Below are 20,174 nucleotides of genomic sequence, written 5' to 3'. Positions count from 1 at the left end.
AAGCTTCATTTTACCACCCTAGTTTTTATTCAACAACACTGCAGACATCATCTGTGGGGCTTGAATTCCATAGAAGTGACCAGAGTTTGGTCTGATTTTACCTTTTGTTTGAATAATCGTAACAATAGGAGGATTTTAAAAACAGGATCTGAATCCCAGTTGAGATTTTTAATACCCCCTATTCTGAGGTCACAGGATTTAGGATTTCTGCTTGGGCCTATCTCATACATTTTTACAGATATTCAAAAGCCTGTAATAGCCCACACACAGGTTATATTAATTTTCAGTGCCTAAATCCCTTAAGTGCTTTGGGGATTTCCCTGCTAATCTTCTTTTTAATGCAGGGGTAGGTTTGAACCTTTGGGATTTATTCTTTGTGTTGGTTGTTTTCCAACCAAAGAATCTTTCAAGGGTAACAACAGCAAGTGCTAAATGAGTAAAGACATAGAAAGTTTATCTGCTGTTTATATTATCACAGCAATCTGCCAGTCTTTTTTTGGCACAAGAAGGAAAAGAAAGTGTGACTATTATTAGTAATTACACTACTTACAGTAATTTTAAGCACTCACTAACATTAAATTTATGCAGAAGTATTAAATCCTGACTGAATATCAAATCCGTTCCTTTCCAAGGGCAAAGTAACTGTATTAATATTAATGAAGCCATAAAATACAAGTTAACTGACGGGATTTTTGCAGTTGCTTACTGCAACTGCATTTTGTTACTGAAAATTTATCACATTTCTCATGTCTGAAAGTAAAAAATGAATAAAACTATCACAAACTGCTCTTTGCTGTAAGTGACATGCCTTTTCTTCATGATGCATGCTTTGCCATAAAAAGGGAGTGCTTAATGCATTTCTGTTGGGAGATGCCTATTTATTCTGACAAACCGATCAGCCTCCGGGGTGTTTCTTTGCCACAGAACTGATTCTACATCTCATCCATTATCTAATAAGATGTGAAAAGAGTATCCTGTCTCACCAAAAAAAAAAAAATATATATATATATATATATGTGTGTGTGTGTGTATATGTATATATGTATATATGTATATATGTATATATATGTGTATATATCAGGCTTTGTTTCATTACAAGGCTGTGGCAGGCCCACTTAGAGAATTACTTGCAGGATATACAATTGTTAGTGAAAGGCCCAGTTATACACTCATGAATGTTCCCAATAGGCCTGTGGGGAAAACATTGGTAACATTGGTACTGAAGATCATTTATTTCAAAGGCAAGTATAAAATATGGCCTCTGTAATGAGAAAATGCATTTCATGTCTTAAATACTACTGCAGGAGCTTATGAATTTTATTATTATAATAAACAGCGATGCCACATAAACTAGCCAGCCAGAATGGCTCTGCAAAATATATGCCCTGGTTGTTTTTCTTCTCTTTCTTCCATTATTTCTCCCTTTACAATGTTTTTGAAAGGTTTAAAATTGTGCTTGCATAGAAAAAGAGAGATTGGAGCAAGGAAAGCAAGCTGAGGCATTGTGAGATAAGGCAGTGATAAAGCAAGTGTATGCAAAACACGATCAGACAAATGTTGTCAGTCAGATGTGCTCATAAGGAAATAAATCACAAAGGAAAAAGAGAGTAGGATACACAGTAGGAAATTCAATTAAACCCAGGCATAACCTTAAATGTTAAGGGATAAGAAGTCTTTAAGACCTTAGGTATCCAGATGAAAAGTGAAAGTACCTCTCTCTGTGTTGTTAAGCGGAGTTTAACACGCCCGAAACTTTTGACCATTAATGCACTGCAAATCGTTGTTGTATTTAAATGATGCCCTGTTACAACAATGCAGCCTCCTGTACAATATACCCCACAAAAAAGTGCCTCCATTGTGAAGCTGTTTGCTAACAACCACGAGTGAATTAGCAAATCGGTGCCGGTTGAAGTAAAACAAAACAATTTAGATCATTGACAAAATAGGGGGAGAAGTGGCACAAAAGCCAACAAGTGATTAGGTTTGATATCTCTGGAAGTTAGAACACTCATTCCACTCCACTGTTCCAAATTTCCCTGACTTTATGAATAACAGGATCAATCCTCTTGGCCTTGCACAATGCTTCTTTTCATAAATGGCAGTTTCTTTAGCATGACAATAAAATATGATTTTCAGTACTTCTTGGAAAAGTGAAAATACAGCTTGAAAGAGTTCAAAATGAAATTACAAAAGCTGGAATTACTGGCAGACAAACGCTCTAGTGTCATGTCCTCCTGATATCCTTTATTCATTACATGTGAATGTGCCTCTGTATCTAAAAATCAAGGCTGTTTTATCAGTCTTGCTTATAATGCCAGTCAGAATGGCTTACCGCTGAGAGATCTTTCAGAGTCTGGAGTTGCATCAAGAGAGCTTTAAAACAGCATAAGAGAGACCCATTCTACATCATTGACTTCTCCCCTTACCTGCAAGGGCACAGAATTTAATGCAGCATTGATGGGTCAAAGATTTTGACACATGTCAAGTCAGATATCTTCATTTTAGAGCTTAAAAAATGGCATCAAACCTGATACATATGAACCACTTTAGGTGGCAGAGGCAGTCAGACTGAGCTAGGGATAATTGTTTTCACTTATCTGCAAAAGACATTACTTTTCAATGAAGCCTTATGTGAAGAACAACGTTATTTAAGGAGGATAATACCAGAACAACTGCTAAAAATGCAATAAAGGTCTAGAAGTAGATCCCTAAACCCTGTGTTAAATATCCTATCGTGTTCTTTCTATGGATTTTTTAAACCATCCTGTAAAGGTCTATGGCAAGGATATAATTTCCTAGAAAATGGTATTTCATGTGGCCTTTTATAAAGTGGTCATCCCCTAGCAAAGTCAGCAATAGTTTTCTATAGAGAAGGCATTTGATTCAGAACTATGAATAGACTATTTCCATTAGCAAACACTATACAGCAGAACAGCTTTTTTCAGCCATCACCCATCTATAAAAAGATTTCACAGCAGGAAAAGCACACCCAGAACTGTCTAGTATGACTTTACATCCCTAAATGAACTATGTTGCAAAATCTCATTTTTAATAATGGCATTTACGTTACTTCCCCAATGAAATGTACAATCATAACAGCAAAATTATTGTGTTAATGATCAGAGTGTATAATAAGATGCACAATTAGGAGGATTATGGGAATTTAATGGGAAGAGAAGGGCAAGGGATCATCTGTTGTATGACTCTCCATGATTGTAACCTGCTGTCTATGTCCCTAATGTGTTTTTATGACTGGCATGCTTTGGTTTGTTTTCCAGTCCGTGTTCTGCCGTGAATGTAAAGAAGAATTCCATGAAGGGGAATGCAACTCCCTCCTCAGCCCACAGGGAGCCACAGCCCAGAAGGTATGGATCTCACAACTCCTGATTGTTATCCCTGGCCCAGCCAGAGTGACATTCGTCAAATGCGTCCCAATTATAATCCTAAGTAAAAGCAATTACGTTCACGCTTAATTACGCCAGCCGTCGGAGTTGTCAAATTGGCTTTGCGGTGGATTTCAGTCTCTTTGATTGATAGAGTAGCTGAGTTCTGTCAGGAACACACGGGGCTCTGCCATCAGTTGATAAAGGAAAGGCCTTCCCAGTGGGCTTCTAGGGTTGTCTCTATCCAATGTGAACACTTTTGAAAGGCTTTGTACATTACTGCTGCCTTTCAGCTTATTTTCAATGCACCAGTCAGCAAATCATTTGAGTTTGGGCTCAATAACACAGCTTTTATATAGTCTATGCAGAAAATACTAATGGTAATTTATGTTTTAGCTTACAGAAATAAAAAAAATAGATTGTCTAGGCTGCAAGCTGTTAGATGATAATTATTGTAGGTTGCTCTATAATTTTGTAACTATTGTAGCTATAGACTAGACCTGGACAGGAAATAGTTTTTCTCTACTGGCATTTCCCTTTGTTTGAGATTCAAGTTTTCCTTGAAATAAATAAATCATGCAAACCACAGTCTTTCCAACTTAAAAAAAAAAAAAAAAAGAGAGAGAGAGAGGAGAACAGAAAACATACCCCCTAAATATCTCACAGCTGGATGCCTTGATGCCCAGGCTGCACTCCTAGGAAGCAGAAGACTGGTATTCAGATATCTGGCAGGTTTGATGCTAAGAGGAAACTCAGACCGTGAGCCTCCACACAGTCCAATGTGGCAGATAAGGGTTTGTGGGCAAGTGCTGATGAGGGCTTGCATCCAGCCAGCTCTCAGGGAGGTGTGCCAAGCTCCTGTAACTGCCTGCAGGCAGGCTCTGTCTGAGGCTGGCTTTTGGGGACTCACTGAACACAAAGACTGGCAGGGAGCTGAAATTCTACTGGGAACCTTTGCCATGTGCTACCTGGAGATGGTTCATATGCCATACTTTGCAGACCTTGCACTAGGTCATGACCTGGCTAGAGATTCTTCTCTTTAACCCTTCTTAGTGAAGCTCTTCTAATTTATGAAAAGAATTCACACTAGTGTTGAGACAGAATGAAACAGCCTGTATCCTCGTAGTCAGTCTGGGTATCTACCTCTGTTGACCTGAAATATGTGTATTGTATCAGACCCAAAATCCATCTACTTTCCCAGCCTCTAGTGATTTATGATGCACATGTGGTATTTCATGTTTAGTAGCTATTGGCAATTTTTTTTTTCCATGAATTTGTGAAACCCATTCTTTAAGCCATATGTATACATAATAAGGAGATTTGCAGCTTAGCTGGCCTCTGTGAAGAACAGTTTAATTTTATTTGCAATAGCCTTAGAGCAGTCTTCTGGTTCCCATCCACATTTATATAAAAAACAAAGACACTTCAACAGAGACATTGAGAGATGCTTGAAGCATCCAACCACCTAGTAAAGCAGGAGACCAAGGCTCAATGTCTTACCTGAATTCAACTGAGCTAGAACTTGAATACATCTCAACATGAATAGAGAGTTCTATATTCATTAAGTTATTTATGCTTAAAGTTTTGCCTAGAGTACTGAAAGTTGTCGTGGCACGTTAAAAGTTAGTTCAACAGTGTTGGCTCTGTGAAAGCTAGAGTTCGTGTAATTTTTATCATCTAAAGCAGAGATAAAGGTATGTCGGGAAGAATCAGAATACCATAGGAAGAAGTCCTTTATTTTCAATATTTGAATATTACTGTAGCTTTTTATTATAATGATGGGAGCACTTCACCCATCTGATTCAATCTCATAGCCCACGAATTGCACCCAATTAGACCTGTTAACTTGGACGTGTTGACTACAGCTGCAGTTCTAGTGTCACGTGAATGTTCTTGCTGTTCCTGGAAAATTTCCTGTACACTCAAGGAACTGCTCCAGAATAGCTAAATTACAGTACCAGGATAACTCTTGCACCTATACAAATCAGGTCTCCCGCATAAAGACCACGGACTATGCAGGATTGATTGCGACTCCAGCCTGAGCTGACGCTGATTGACTCGGGTCCGCCTTCCCGTCCCCCAAGAGCTGCAGCTGATTGACTCGGGTCCGCCGTCCCTTCCCCCAAGAGCTGGGAGCTGCACGAATTACAAGCCTCCGGGAGGCGGTGCTGCGCCACCGAAGGAATGTTTTCCCTCCTTCTCCTTCGCCGGGCGAGCAAACCGAGCGGCGGCCGAAGCGCGGCGAGCGCGGGTGCTGCTGAGGCGCTGCTTGCACCCGCCCGGCATCGCCGCACAGCCGCCCTGCACACAGCCAGCCGGGGGCGTGCATGGAGAGCAGGGCCGGCGGCACAGTTTCCACCTCTCTCCCTGAAATCAGTGTAAACATTTATCCGCCGGTGCTTTCAGGCTGTGTGTTCCGCTTGGCATCGCCTGCCAGGTGCGTAGGTCTGGGTGTCAGTCCTAACTTGCTGTGATTGCAGCGCTTGGTGAGGCAGTGAGAAGGTCTGTTTTATCTTTGACCGCAGTCTTTTTCAAGGTAAGAAAGCATTTCCAGGGTTGTCTCCAGCTCGTGCAATTTGACTGCTGTCTGGATCCTTTTCATATCATTTATTTTATCTAGACGTCTTACTGCCGCAGCTTCTGCCAGTCAAATTTAAGGATCAAACAAACACACTGCCACTAAACTGTTCTTCCCCAGAGCAGGTGCAGGATACGCAATCAATTTCAGGGAAATACTTCCAATAAGAAAAATGCGGAGTTTGCTTTAGCCTGTAGTGGCTGTAGCAGCGAAAGGACCTTCTCTTGCCCTCACATTTCTGCAAATGCCTGCAGGTCTCTGATGTTTAACGATACGAAACACTGTGGACAGGCTCAGGCCCAAGTCAGCGTGACAGACGTGAACATGGTGGAGCATGAGGAGTGTGAAAGAGGTGAAAGAAAAACCAAAAAGGAGAGTTGTTGTCGAGGAATTGGGTGAGCAGTAGTTGATGGCAGCATAGAGAGCAGGAAGAGCTGTGGTGGCACTCCATGCAGCTCTCCTCAGGGGTGTCAGGGCACTGCAAGAGCCATCTACTTCCAGGTGGATTTTCCAGGTGTCAGGGCAGGCCGGAGGACAGGGATGAGCCAAAATGGTGGAAGATGGGTCCACACGTGGCCTCTGACTGGGTTGGGCAGGGATGTGGGGAGCTGGAGATAGGCCCAGCTGCAGTGTCACCAGGCAGTGACATGGGTTCCTGAGCCATGATCAGGGATGCAGGGATTAGCAGGCAACTGGCACAGCAAGGTCTGATGGTACCCTCAGAGCCTGGCACCAGTTTGGGAAGACCTGGAGAAAGAGATCCCTCTGAAGGAGAAACAGAGCATGATACAGAGGCATTTGAGTGTCCAAGAGCTGTCTGGAGGGACTGTAACCTGTCAGATAGAGCAGAAGCTCCAGAAGAGGAAAAGAAAGAGAGATGTGAAATGACATGGCACAGCTGTGAGGGTCTGGAAAACATAAATGGTGGTGGTGAAATGGGCTCATGTAGACCTGACATTTCTAAGTCTGAAGGGATTTTAGCCTGCTAGCAGCTCTAACTGTTTCCCAAAAGAAAACTTCTCAAGAAAGCCTCTTCTTAAAACAATCTTGGCAAACAACTATCCTTTCCCAAAACAATCCTTCTCCAGGTGGTATTTTGCTGTTTCTCTAGTTTCACCAAGGGATTAGAGAGGTGGTGTTCCTATTCACCAATTATGTTAAGCCTGTATTGGAGGACCTTATAAAAGGTGGTAAGAATTAGACAATAAAGCCTTTTCTATACTCTTTGCCTTCTGAAATACCTGGAGACTTTCATCTTTCTTTCATGTCCTACAGCGACAGGCCTGTGCTTGGGCAGATGTCAAAAGGAGGGAGGGGGAAGCCTGAGGTAAAGAGAGGGGAGTGTAGCTGGTGGGACTGTGAAGGAGAGTAGGGAAGGATGGAAGGGGGAATGGGGTAAGTTGGTAGGGAGGAAGAAAGAGGGCAACCACGACTGCAGGACATAGGAGGGATAAAACAGGTGCCACATGTGGATCCTTAAAAGCCTATTCCAAATAAAGGAGTTGGAAGCTTTAAGGAAGTTTCCATTACTTGCTGCTTGGGGTAGAAAAGGCAAACTCGGCAGCAAGCATGAGAGAGCAGCCCAGCTTTAACTATTGGCGTATCATGACCTTTCAGATCTGTGTACAGATATTGCATGGCCCATTGGGAAGGATAAAATGTTCTATTTCTGCTGAAATGTCTACTTTCAGCCCAGATAAGCCGTTGGAAACTTATCTTAAACATTGGAAGCTTATCTTACTGGTGCAGGACTGATTACTTCCCATCTTAGTGTGTAAATTACATTATTTCAGGGAAAATAAAATTTATCTGTGGCAGTATCAGTTGAGAAGCTTTGTTTTAAAACCATTGCAGCCTCCTGGAGCTGTTTGAACTTTGGGATGACAGACAAAATCATATTTGATGAATTAAAAGGCACAGTGTGCATGATGGAATCAATGACATGGCAAAGGTGACTCCAGCTGGATTTAGGTTTAGAAATAACCACATAGTCCCTGCTCTGTACACCACAAAACCAAGCTTCCTGGCCTTTTTTAACCTCACACATAGACAGTCTGTGCTGGTGGGGAATCTAGCCATAAACCAGCTTCCTCTGTAAATCCCCACCTTAAAATTAGCCTAGCTTTCCTAGCACAAAGTCTTTCTAGATGGTTTTGCTTTTACAAGGATAAGCAATGCACCCTCTTGCTCACTAGCAACTGGACAATAAAATGTGGCCACATATTAGATTTGAATTTTTTCAGAGTAGCTTCCAGGATGGTTTTGGTGCGGGGCATGTTGATGAGAGACTAGAAAGGTAAACTGTAATAGCAATGACCCTGATGTGAAAATGGTGCCTATGTAAATAAGTGAGTAGAATATGGGACACTGAGTCGTAAGTGTTGGGGGGGGGGTGGGGGGGGGGAAAGGTAACACAACCTGTATGAAATGTGTCATTAAAAAGTATGTTTTAGAGTTTGTTCTATGGACAAAGAAGCTGCTGATTATCTTATCCAAAGATATCTTACCAAACTCCTTAAAAATCCTTGCAGAACATAGCTAGTCTTAGTCCAAGCTTTAATTCCAGCTAGTCAGAGAAGGAGTATGTTCTAGCAGGTCTGGCCCTGCAATCCATGCAATCCAGTAAAGTCCTTCTCCACATATTCATCTTTAGCTGTTGATGCAGCTAAAAATTCTTACCAATTTCTTGCACACAGGTTACAGACTAGGTCATGTAAATTTCTGCCATTTTGTTACAATGACAACCTCATCATCTGCTAGAGGTGTTCACTTCAGACCATGTTCACTGTATATGCAAACTAAAAAATGTATTGCTAGTTTTATCAAAGTCTTAGCTAATCAGTGAAGTATTTTTAGCCCATTTACAATAACACTAGGATTAGCCCATTTACAATAACACTAGGACTTACAGTCCAAGTTATAGCTTAAATAAAGGATTTGCAAACTTTCTGATAACACCTGTTGTTATTTTTAACCTGCCACTGCTTCTCTGGATTCTAGACTCCATAGCTGCCGTCTGGAATGGGCTGGTATAGTGAATCCTTTACCAGAAGGAGCATGATGTTGATACCGAAAGAATTTTTTTTTTTTTTCCTTCTTATTGTATAATCTGCTTGGAGTCAGTTTTATGTGTTTGTTAACAGACTCCTTCTCTGATGCACGAGCCAATGTTGGTGCATTTTACCCAGTCAGTTATGCTGTTGTTCTCTCTGTTGCCCTCAAGACAGTTTTTACCCATCCTTCAAGGCTTTATTTGGGTAACTGACCACCTGAGTGTGGTTTATGATGCTGGGGCCCCCCATATCATCCTGTGCCTCTGCTTTCAAGGCTTCTTCTATCATCCCATGCCATTACTTCTCTGCGTAGCATTTTCTTGTAGGGTCGGAGAGAGTTTGTTCTGACCAATAGTACCTATAATGGTCATTCCTGCCTGTCAGTTACAAAAATACGTGGAACTGTTAAACCATGCAACAATACAAAAAAATTGTATGAAAGCAAAAGCAGAACAGGGGAATAGTCATCAGGTCATTAAATAATTGCTGTCACAGGCTAAACCAGATCCCTAGGCATGCCAAGACAAGTTCAGATAAAGCCTGATGAGTCCTGAGGCTTATGGTACTGTCTTGGCACAAAGGCTGTGGTCTCTTACAAGAAAACAGCAACACCATTTTTACTGAGGCATAAAGATACATATTCTAAACCTTCATCTACACTCTCTTCCAGTGTAAATTTATACCTAATGCTGTAAAACTTCAATTTCACTCTTAACCTGTGGGATACTGCCTGTTCTGGCTATAGCCCTAAGCCCAAATCCCAAAGCCCTTCCCAGACCCACCACCTTCAAAGCAAAACTCAGCTGTTCCTTGTTTGGAACTTGGCTGTCACGGTCCTCAGGTAGTTAATGTGGGATCCAGGTGATAGCTTTGCTGTTCTGCAACTTGGCAGTATAAAATTAATCCAGCAGCCCTGTCAGCCCAGGAACCCATCGGACCTAGCCAAAAGCAGAGCTGTCGGTGCCTCAGCTGAGTCAGGGCAAACCTGATCCTCTCCATCAGCGCACACTTCCAGGGCCCTGGCTGCACCCTAACCTGAGTTTCTGGGCTCAAACCTGACTAAGGCATGATGTCTCAGGCAAACGAGTGGCTCAAAGCAGAGCCATTGGAACACTTCCCAGACGTGTTTTTTGCTGCACTGGGGCAACATAATGGCTCATCCATGCAGTTGCATACACGTCCAGGAAAGCCTGTCACAGCACCTGGCATCCTGCTGAAGGCTGTTGGAATGTAGCTCCTGGAAAAGCTCCCAGCTCACCTGGGCCGCAGCTGAGCCTCCAGCCCATCTTTTCCTCCCATTGCCTCCTGTGTGCAGGTCTTGGGGTTGATGGTAGGGGGAATGAAATGTACAGCATTGCTTGCCAGGCTTCCTTTTCCATTGTGGGACAACAGCTGCTAACCTCCCCTGCTGTAGATTTCCAGCTAGCATGTAGCTAGCAAAGCCTGGTCTCTAAGCAGCTAATTATAATCTAAATGATAAATAGTAAATGCTAATTAGAAAAAGCATTACTTATTTCCCTGCATTTTAGAGAGAGGAAAAGCTACTGAAAACATTCATCATACATAGTATCTTTCAATGAGTCCTGAGTCACAGTATGAAATGTGGAACATCTATTATTAGGCCATTGATTTTTTTTTTCCCCCCCCCATCGGTTAAACTTTAAAAGTTAAATAAAACATGGCTGCACAAGAAATGGCACACCTAGCTTGATTTCTAAAATATCCTAAACAACTGAAAAAGAAACTGAGGCTCAGGGTTTTAGTATTTGGTATACTCACAATGTCAAGCTCAGGACATTTCAACCCATAGGTGCCTAATTAAAGGAGCAAGGAAAATAACTATAACCAGGAAATGTCCTGTAAAATTAATCTCTGTGTTATAAATAAAGATGCACCAGAGGAAATCTGAGAATAGGTCTTAACTTCCTGTCTAATGAGAAATAGACAATAACTATATAGAGAGAATTTTAGCTTTTCTATTTTGGGCAGCTGTAAAGTAAAACGATGTGACAGACTGCTTTTGTTTATGAGGTTAAGCTGACAGTCATTTTCAGCTATGTTGCCACTTAGGAGAGAAGGCACGTTCTTTATTCCACTCATGGAAAAGTTATATAAGAATGACCTGTATTAGATTAGATTTTCTGCTTTAGAGCAGTGCAAATACAATATTCACCATCTACCTGAACTTAATTCATTATATGAAAAGCTGCAACACACAGAGTGAGAACCCTGACATGCAGTGTCACCAAACCAGAGCACTCTTTCATCTTGTATCCAATATAATACCCTGTGTATATCAATTTGATTTTAACTAGTTGCTGTCATCACAAAGCAGCTCTTTCATTTTATGTTAGAATTCCCTAGGCACACCAGACAAATTGGCTCACACAAAGCTGCTTCCTGTGGATTTAACTGGATCATTGTAGTACTGGCACCTCTATTTTTCCTGTGCGTGAAACGTATTCTCATTGAATGAATATCTTTTCCTTATCTAAAGCCACATTTTATCATTTTGATTAGCCTAAATATGTCTCTGAAATACAGCAATAGTCCCATAGCTATGCACATGTGAGATTTTGACTCTTATATGGCTCAAATCATCCATTTTCTTCCCAAACCCTCTAGCCTATCTAGTGCCCTAAACACCTGCTATTTTTACCCCCTGCAGTAAAAAGTACCAATAAACTTGACAGTATGTAAATTCATATGATCATGTTCATAAAACAGCCCTGTTTAAGCCAAGAAGACAAAACAAATTTAAGTTGGACTGCCGTCACCATCCATTGTAGATCAGGCTTCAACAGCTGAGGCTGCTTTTGCTTAGAGCTCTGGCTCTAGTGGGCTGTGTTAACCTAAATATTCTGGTGGAATGAACATTGCTCGTGCACAATGAATTATTCTTTGTCTTCCCTTCAAATGCTTTCAAGTATACATAGCTTTTCTCACATTCTTATTAGAAAATGAGTGATACTTCCTGTTTTGAGACATCTAAACCTTTTTAAAATTCTGTTTTTCACCTAAAGTGAAATAATTTTACATATTTCTATTACCCTAAATAATAAAGCTTATTTTTGCAAGTAAAATTCTCTTAAAATCAAGCATTTCTGATCAAAAGCAAATGTATTTCAGATTTAAAGAAAGCTTCACTAGGATACATTTTTTTTAAGTTATGCATGACCAGCTTTTTTGCTTATCGGGGAGAGATGAAACACCAAGGGTAAACAAGCAGGAAAGCAGAAATTACATCCACTTAAAGCAGAGCACAAAGAAGGTTAACAGTTGCATATTCTATTCTGAATTAAGGGTCTTCAATTTTCAGATGTTGTCTATACCAGGCAAAATAAGTATGATCGTAAAAGAAGCATGCTAACATAAGGCAGTGTATAATTCAGTGGATGTCAAAATTTAGCATTATATATCTAAGACTTCCAGTATTTTGAACCAGAGGCTTTAGCATGAATGTTTTTAATCTAGATGGCACTGCTTAGTTGCTGTCTGTGAACACATTCTTCATTTGTTTCCATGTAGTTCTACTGACAGGTCGATGTGTACTCTATCACCTGAATGAGATGCTGCTCTAAGAAGGACACTCCTTTTCTATTTCAAGATGCTTTCTGTCCCTGTAGATCTCTTTCCAGTACTGCATGATATTGATTAACTGCAAAGAAAGCATTCCATGTACATTTTTTGTACTGTTGTATGGTCCTCAGCAGTCTCTGTGGTCTCTTTATCCCTGTTAGTTTTCCAAAAGATTCAGCATAGAAACAGAAGTAAATCTATGTCCTTCAGTGTGACCCAGAGATAATAAGACAAATTTTTCCTTCTGTGTCCCTAAGGGAATACTGCAGGGGGGATATTGAATAGTGCTTACAACAGCTCTTTCTGTAGCTTGCTGTTATTTATGGGTATTCATTCCTGGTTATAATATGCAGCACAGTTGAAAATCAAAAAAATTGTTCATAAAGCAGCATGGATGAAATCTAATAGCTTTTCCACAATGCCGGGACAAATGTTCCATACTAACTGGGGGACTAGAGCATATTGTGTTGAGTGAGCATCAGAAGCAATCAAAGTCTCCTGACCTCAGCAAACTGACTTGTGATGCACACCTGGAGCATCTCTGAACTTCCTATCCAAGACCAGGCAGGACAAGCAAAGGTAGAGGCCCCTCTGCTTGACAGACTTAGGCCATTGTCAAGGAGATTAGGTTTGCTAGTTTAGGATGTAGGAACATGATTTAAACAGACACTGGTTGTTTTGCCATATACCTTTTCTTTGTTGTTTGAAGAAAAAAATGCAGATAAATCTATGTGTGCTTGCCATCACATTTATTTAGTGGAGCGCTAAATAAAGCACATGAACACTGAAGGCTTATAGATCTGGATGGTCTGATTTCCTCGCTGAATCAGAAGGACTCCATCACTTTGCCATTTCTCTGCATTTGGTTCCCGCAGCAGAAAGTTTTTTAACTTAGCATTCAGCAAGACTGGGCATAGAAAGGATGTTTCAGCTCTAATGGGCTGAAATATCACGCTGCTGAATCTAGTTCATGCTAGAATTTTTGCAATGGAAAATACCAAAATAATAATTCACTGCTGTTTTTAGCAATTTGTTCTTGGTGAAATGCATGTGTGTGGCTAGAAGTTGTTTCTTTTAGTTATTTCTAAGGTCTCCCAATTTTGTTTTCAGAACTAAGATCAAAAATGTTTATACAAGTAAAGTTAGCAATTTGGTATGTGAAATTTTGCCTCGGTGTCCTTTGCTATTATGTCACAACAAAGACATGAAGATGTTTGCAAGTATTAAAACACTGGATTTGGACTATCTAAGAAAACAAAGCCAGTGTGAAGCACTTCTGGACTGATTACAAAATTTTTAAATACTTCTGGTCTTCTCATTTAGTGCTGCTGAAAATAACAGCAATGTTTTGTCACTGCTGTAGTGATTTTCATCTGTATGCATGTTAAGCAATGAGTTCCCATTCAAATGAGATATCATTTTATTTCTGTCACAGGGAAAACTGAGGCCCAGGTCAAGTGTTCCCCACTCTCCTGCTCTGCCTCTCTGTGCTAGCTCAGATTGTTTGCAAAAGTCATCCTTCCTTAAGGATGTAGGTGTTGAAAAATCAATACTAGATTATGTTCTTTGCTATTAGCCTGAGCAGCTTTTTCTATTTCCCAGAAGTTACTAATGAGCTGTTTTAGAGAGGTCATCTTTCTGCCGAATTGCTGAATAATCCAGCAGGGTGCAGGGCAGAGTTACCCCTCCACAAGCAGGGAGACAAAAGTAAAAGTCATGTCTAGGATACAGATAAGAAGACTTCATTCTCTTCTGTCACCTCTACATCAAAAAGATAAGCAAACTGGAGAATATTAAGTGAGGAGCAACAAAAGACATTCACAACCTGAGGAGACTGATGTAGGTTGTAAAATAAATAATGGCAAACATATTATTGATGCTTCCTGATTAAGAGAAGACAGTGTAGGGGTTTTTTATTGTTTTATGTTTTGGTTTGGTTTTCCTTAAATGCATATTGCAATGGCCAATGATAGATGAGCTGGAAATAAATTTCTGCAGATGCTGGTCTTTGTTATTCCATTTTAGCTCAGGTCATTTCAGCCAAAAACTAAAATCTAGGCACTACTCACTGACACAACTTGTATGTTTTATAGTACTAGATGACCAGAATTCAAGTGGAGTTATGGCTTTGTTGCATTGTTTAAAGTTGGGTCAATTTCCTTTTTCTGCCTAACAACAACAACAACAACAACAACAACAACTTTAAAATTATCTGTATAAATAAATATAAGTCTATCCACATAAAAGCATATAAGTATTTAGAAGGTATACACTAAGGAGTTACAGGAATTGTTATAAATTAAATAGTTTTGTTTAAGTTCATAGTTTTCCCACATGCTTGAATACAAACAATGGAGAGAGCAGAGCTTCAAGGTTGGAATAGGTACTATTCACATGATTGCTAACCTTGTCTGATGGAAATGACCCAAGGCACTGCCATCTCTTTTGTCCTTGTACTATCATTTTAGGTAGGAAACAGCCAAATAGGCCACTTGTGTAGATTATGTAATTTTGTCCCAGTCATAAATAGGACAAACACAGGAGCCCCTTTTATACTCTTCATGATGACTTTTTCCTTCTGTGTCATTCTGTCTGGGGAGCATTCATTGCTCATGAGTGGGTTTTTTTACTTTTTTTCCAAAATTTTTATGTTTATTCTTTGTGCCTGTTATATTTGTGTAGAGTTACACTGAAATGAAACTCAGAGATACAACAGAGTACACTCTATTATGAAAAACAATTTCCTTCCAGGCGCCCCACCATCCTGCATTACCAAATGTTGCACTTTCTTGGTGGTTTTGCTTTTCTTGCATGAAGGGCTTTAATCCCTGCAGCAGAAGCAAACCTGTGGTGTCTAACATGTGATGTTGCCGGCCAAATTCACCTGACTCCTCCCTTGCCTTCCCTTTTGCTTTACTGGTCTTGGTGTGTTTGCAGCACGGCTTGATGCCCCATTGAGTGCTTCTTCTCGCTCTTTGCAGGGGTATGTGGTTGATGAACACGCAGCCATGCAGGCTCGATGGGAAGAAGCATCTAGAGAAACAATCAAGAAGACAACCAAGCCATGCCCCAACTGCAATATTCCAGTAGAAAAAAATGGTAAGTTTATTAAATATCTTGTACTTACCTGTCTCTTAAAATTAATTTTACATTATAAACATATGAATGTGCAGGTGTACATATGCATAATTTTATTCCAAGCGGGGGAGAGCACAAAAAGCTTGAATAATTCCCTGTGTCACCTTATCTAAATTATCTTGAAAACACTAACTCTAAATCACTTAGTTCTAAAACCAATAATTAAGCCTCACAAAATGTCCGGCTAATTTTTAGACAGGGAAAACAGGGTATTGGATGTAGCATTCATATGACTGGATATCCAGCAAGCTATCTAGACTTTCCATTGTCACTGGGAAAAATAGACATTTGTAGGGTAAAGCTCATCTCCCGATGAAGCAGAACATATGTCTAATGTCGGCCAGAAAATCACACCTAGAAGTGGGGTGTGAAGAATTAGTCCTGCTGAAGATGTCTACACAGTATATGGCTGAATTTCACTGAGATTAATCCCAAACCAGCCACATGCTCATGGTAGAAGAGCAAGGTAGAGGAAGCAACATGAGTCCTGACAGTTTGCGATTATCAGTGCTTACCATGTAGGAAGAAACGTAATCTGGGATTGCTGGCACTGGGCTGTTTAAAATAAAGAACAGGAATGGTAAATAGGCTGTACTTTATAGGTTAATACTGTTCCAAGATGTAATTGTATTTATGTTAGTTAATAAAAATATATTAAGATGATTGCCTAAATATTATACAAATATTTAGAGGATGCTTCCCAGTTTTGTGGCATTCACATGGGACACTGAAAACACCAAATAAGGCACTGTGAACTGCAAGGGGAGAACACTTTGCTCAGTGACACTGCAGAAATACTACTGGGGAAGAAATAGGACAAAATCATGAAATCTAGGGTTTGATGAAAGAAAAGAAGGCAGTTGGCAGATGGAAAGTGGGAGACACCTTCAAGCACAAGAAGCAGAAGGAAAGAAAGCTTGAATTGAAGAGTGGGAAGATGAGACAAGATTTGGCATAGCATAGAGAGCAAGGTGGGCAGCAGAAGAGATAACAGAGGCCTGGGTCAAAAAATTATTTGCAGATTTCTAGAACAGACTGAAAACCAGAAGTTCTAATCTGATTAGAAATAGAAAAATTATAATGGTGAACTATTTATATTCAAGGGTCTGATGCACAGCCAAACAAAAATCCCCTTCTGGTTACGCTTGGAGTGGCAGGACCTTTACTTTATCTTAGGCTCTGAGCACCCTACTTTAGTTGCTGTGCTTTGAGCAGGGTTTTGGATTGGATGATCTCTTAAGGGATCTTCCCACCTCAGTGATTCTATCATGTTGCAAATAAAAGCATGAAGCTTAAAAAGTGCAGTGTTTGCCTTCTTCTTTGGTCACGGCTATTGCACACGCCAGCTTCTATTTGTAAACTTAAAGAAGCACTTCAGAGCTGCCAAAGTACAGCCACAGTCAAGAGACTGACAACTGTATCCTGAGGTCTGCCAGCAGTCCTCATTTGGGAAGAGTACACTAACTCCACACAGGAGAATAATTCTTCTTTCCTTCCCCAAATATTCTGTGGACAGTGTCTTTTACAAGGGACAGTGACAATGCCAATAACTTTTCTGTAACAGCCCACATAAACTACGGGCACTGTAGCGTATGTCTGGATGCCAGTAACTTTCCTGTAGCCGCTGAAGTGAAAGAGAGAAACACTTTCCCACAGCTAAGCCCCCAGTCCGAGTGAGTTTAAACACACATCCATGTCTCAGAGGGTTGCTGTACTCACAGAGCTGTAGGTCCCCTTTGCTTGAGGCACTCTCCACTCTTGACTGCTGATCTCAGCTGCCAAGTAGCGGAGAATAACCTGATTTATGTAGCTTAGCAGGGAGGGCACACATTTGACAGAGGGCACCTATTGGGCTTGGGTCCTGAGCCGGGACTGAGTTTTACCCTCTGATAACTTAATATAAACTGTAAGAGAGGACTGGATCTAAACTTTAAATGAACCGTAATATGGAGGCTGGTCATTTGTATGTTTACATTTAAATAAGATAAAAATCTTTCTGGCACATTGCATTTCTTACACAGAGATATAAACTGACTAATTGACCTTGCTATCACAAATGGTCTTCTCTCCCTGTCAGGTGAAGCAGACAGGCCTGTTTTAACAAACCAATTCTTGTTTGGTTTTTGCCTTCTGAGAAACATTCTGAAGTGGCATTTTTAAAAATGTGGTCTAAGGGTAGCAGCTCAAACAGTAGGGAACACACACTCCCTGTACCTCCCATCCCCATTTGGAGTCAAACCAAGATGACATTTCAGCATTTGTTCATAGTGCATGCTTTTCTCTCAGTTTGAATTATACAAGAGATCTCTTTGTGTGGTAAGCAACATAATTTCAATATGAAGTGTACTTCTATAATGACCTTTGACAATGTTATTGTTTTATATATTACAAAATAAACTTTTGATCGAGGTTGCGAGCAGAGAAATTAAAGCTGCTCTCATTATATGGAGAAATAAGAAATTCAACATGTAAAAAACATTTATATGATCAGAAGGCTGCCTCAGATACTGAAGAGGTATCAGCTTAAAATTACTAACGTCATTTTTTTTATAATCAGCAGTCAGCAACCAAAGTCTCTATCTCCTGACTTGCCAACTTTGCACATCTTGCAAATCTTTGAATTCAAATTCAAAAAATAATTTAATTTTGTTTATCTTCTGGTTCACAGCTGGACTAGTGTAGAGTAAACTTGAGGAGGTACCTCCAGGACTACTTTGAGAGGCCACAGACTATCATCTCCTTTCCCTACCCCTAGCATAGTCTTTTTTAATTTCCTCCTACCCCTGCAGTCCCTCAAGTGAGAAAAGCACATTAAAGCCCAATAAGAGAAGAGTAGTGGATTATAGAAATCCCAGGGAAATATTCTTCGGGTTTGTATTTTTATTAAATAATTTACATAGTTGGTAAATTAATGTCTAAGACAGTTGATTTTAATGCTCTTAATTGTTGATTAACATCTCTAAGTGTTTTCCAAGTACCAAAGCCATTCTGTTGCTGTTTTTGCAGGTGGCTGCATGCACATGAAATGTCCTCGCCCTCAGTGCAGATTTGAGTGGTGCTGGAACTGTGGCCTGGAGTGGAACAGAACCTGCATGGGAGATCATTGGTTTGACTAGCAGTGCTGAGGCCAGTCTATGTTGCTGCTAAAGCTGGTTTTTATCAAGGCCAAATTCTGAACCATTTGCTTAAACAAAAATCCCAGTGGTTTTAGGGACACAGAGTTCAGAAGTTGGCCTAGTTAGTTGTGTTTTTGCTTTATTGCATATGCAATCATACCAAAATCACATTGAAGCTATGCCAAGGCTTTTAAATCCACTAAGAAAAAAAGTTGTTTTAATGGACAGAGCTGCTCATCGTGGTACAAAGAGGGGTAAATTACAACTTTTTGAACTTGGGCAGTCTGTCAACATGGAGAGTTGGCAGGTTACCATGAGGAACCTTACTTGACATTTATAGTCAGGAATCCATAACTCTTGCAAGAGGGAGCCTGCCTGTGTATGTGTCTGAGAACGAGCATCGGGGGGGCTGAAAGATGTTTCCTGCATCATCTGCTTTTTTTCTTTGACCACTTTTTTGCTCATTCAGCACAATTTTTGATTTTGAGGCAGTATTTCTTAACAGCATTTTTGGCAGAGGGAAGGCTGTGGCTCTTAAGTGTTTTCTCTGGGTTTCTTTCTAACAGGCTTTCTGTAGGGGTTTTGCTTTCAAATGAAATTCTCATGGAAACACCCAGATTTATGCCATACTTGTGCTTGTGTATTTGTGATACACAACACAAAGCCAGCCTACCTACTCATTATAGACTTTGTTACCATGGGAAGACTAGCTGAGGATGCCGTTTCAGCCCTATCCGTGGCTGTTGGTGCAGTGCTGACTGGATCCAATTAAGTGTTGTGCAAGCCACACTCACAGGGCTACATTTTTCTTGTACTTATGGAATGCTTTGGACATGGCAAAGTGAGGCAGGAGGAGACTTCTCAGGGCTTTTCTCTACCATGATTCTTCTAAATTGAGTTAGAATATGGGCATGATTCTGAAAATGTATTCATTGCTTTAATGGCGTGGGGCAGAGGGATGGCTTCATTTTACAGTGTTAACACAGTAAGTAAAGTTTAATAGCATTTCCAAGTCTGAACAATTTTACTGTTTGCGATCTTTGCACTGATGTCTTATTCTGAAATGAAATGGATGATGTCCACGTCCAACACACAATGTAAGGATTTGCACAATTTAGTTCTGGGAAAAAAACGCACAATAAATAAAGTGGTCAAAATTTTAAATTTTTTTTTTTTTATTTGAATACAAAGTAAATGAATACAAAAATGTTGGGTGGGTCATACATTGCCTTGTCTGATTCAAACTCCCCACTGAGAAGCTAGCCCTAATGTTAGCACAAAATAAATTCCTCAACCATGGTATTCCTCTCTCAAGTTTGAACTAATA

General features: G+C 40.3%; 1 protein-coding gene across 1 annotated transcript in view; it reads left to right on the top strand.

The window, feature by feature from the left end:
- The window catches only part of PRKN (parkin RBR E3 ubiquitin protein ligase), a 680,335-nt gene extending 660,331 nt beyond the window's left edge, over window positions 1-20,004 (top strand). The window contains exons 10-12 of the mRNA XM_040060258.2: window positions 3,279-3,365; window positions 15,575-15,692; window positions 18,738-20,004. Of these exons, the coding sequence (XP_039916192.2) occupies window positions 3,279-3,365; window positions 15,575-15,692; window positions 18,738-18,847 (315 nt within the window). The 3' untranslated portion in view covers window positions 18,848-20,004. The remainder of the gene's footprint in view (window positions 1-3,278; window positions 3,366-15,574; window positions 15,693-18,737) is intronic.
- The last annotated feature ends 170 nt before the right edge of the window (window positions 20,005-20,174 follow it).

This window comes from Hirundo rustica, chromosome 3 (genome assembly GCF_015227805.2).
Source record: "Hirundo rustica isolate bHirRus1 chromosome 3, bHirRus1.pri.v3, whole genome shotgun sequence".
Taxonomy (NCBI): Eukaryota; Metazoa; Chordata; class Aves; order Passeriformes; family Hirundinidae; genus Hirundo; species Hirundo rustica.
This window is presented reverse-complemented; position numbering and strand designations above follow the sequence as displayed.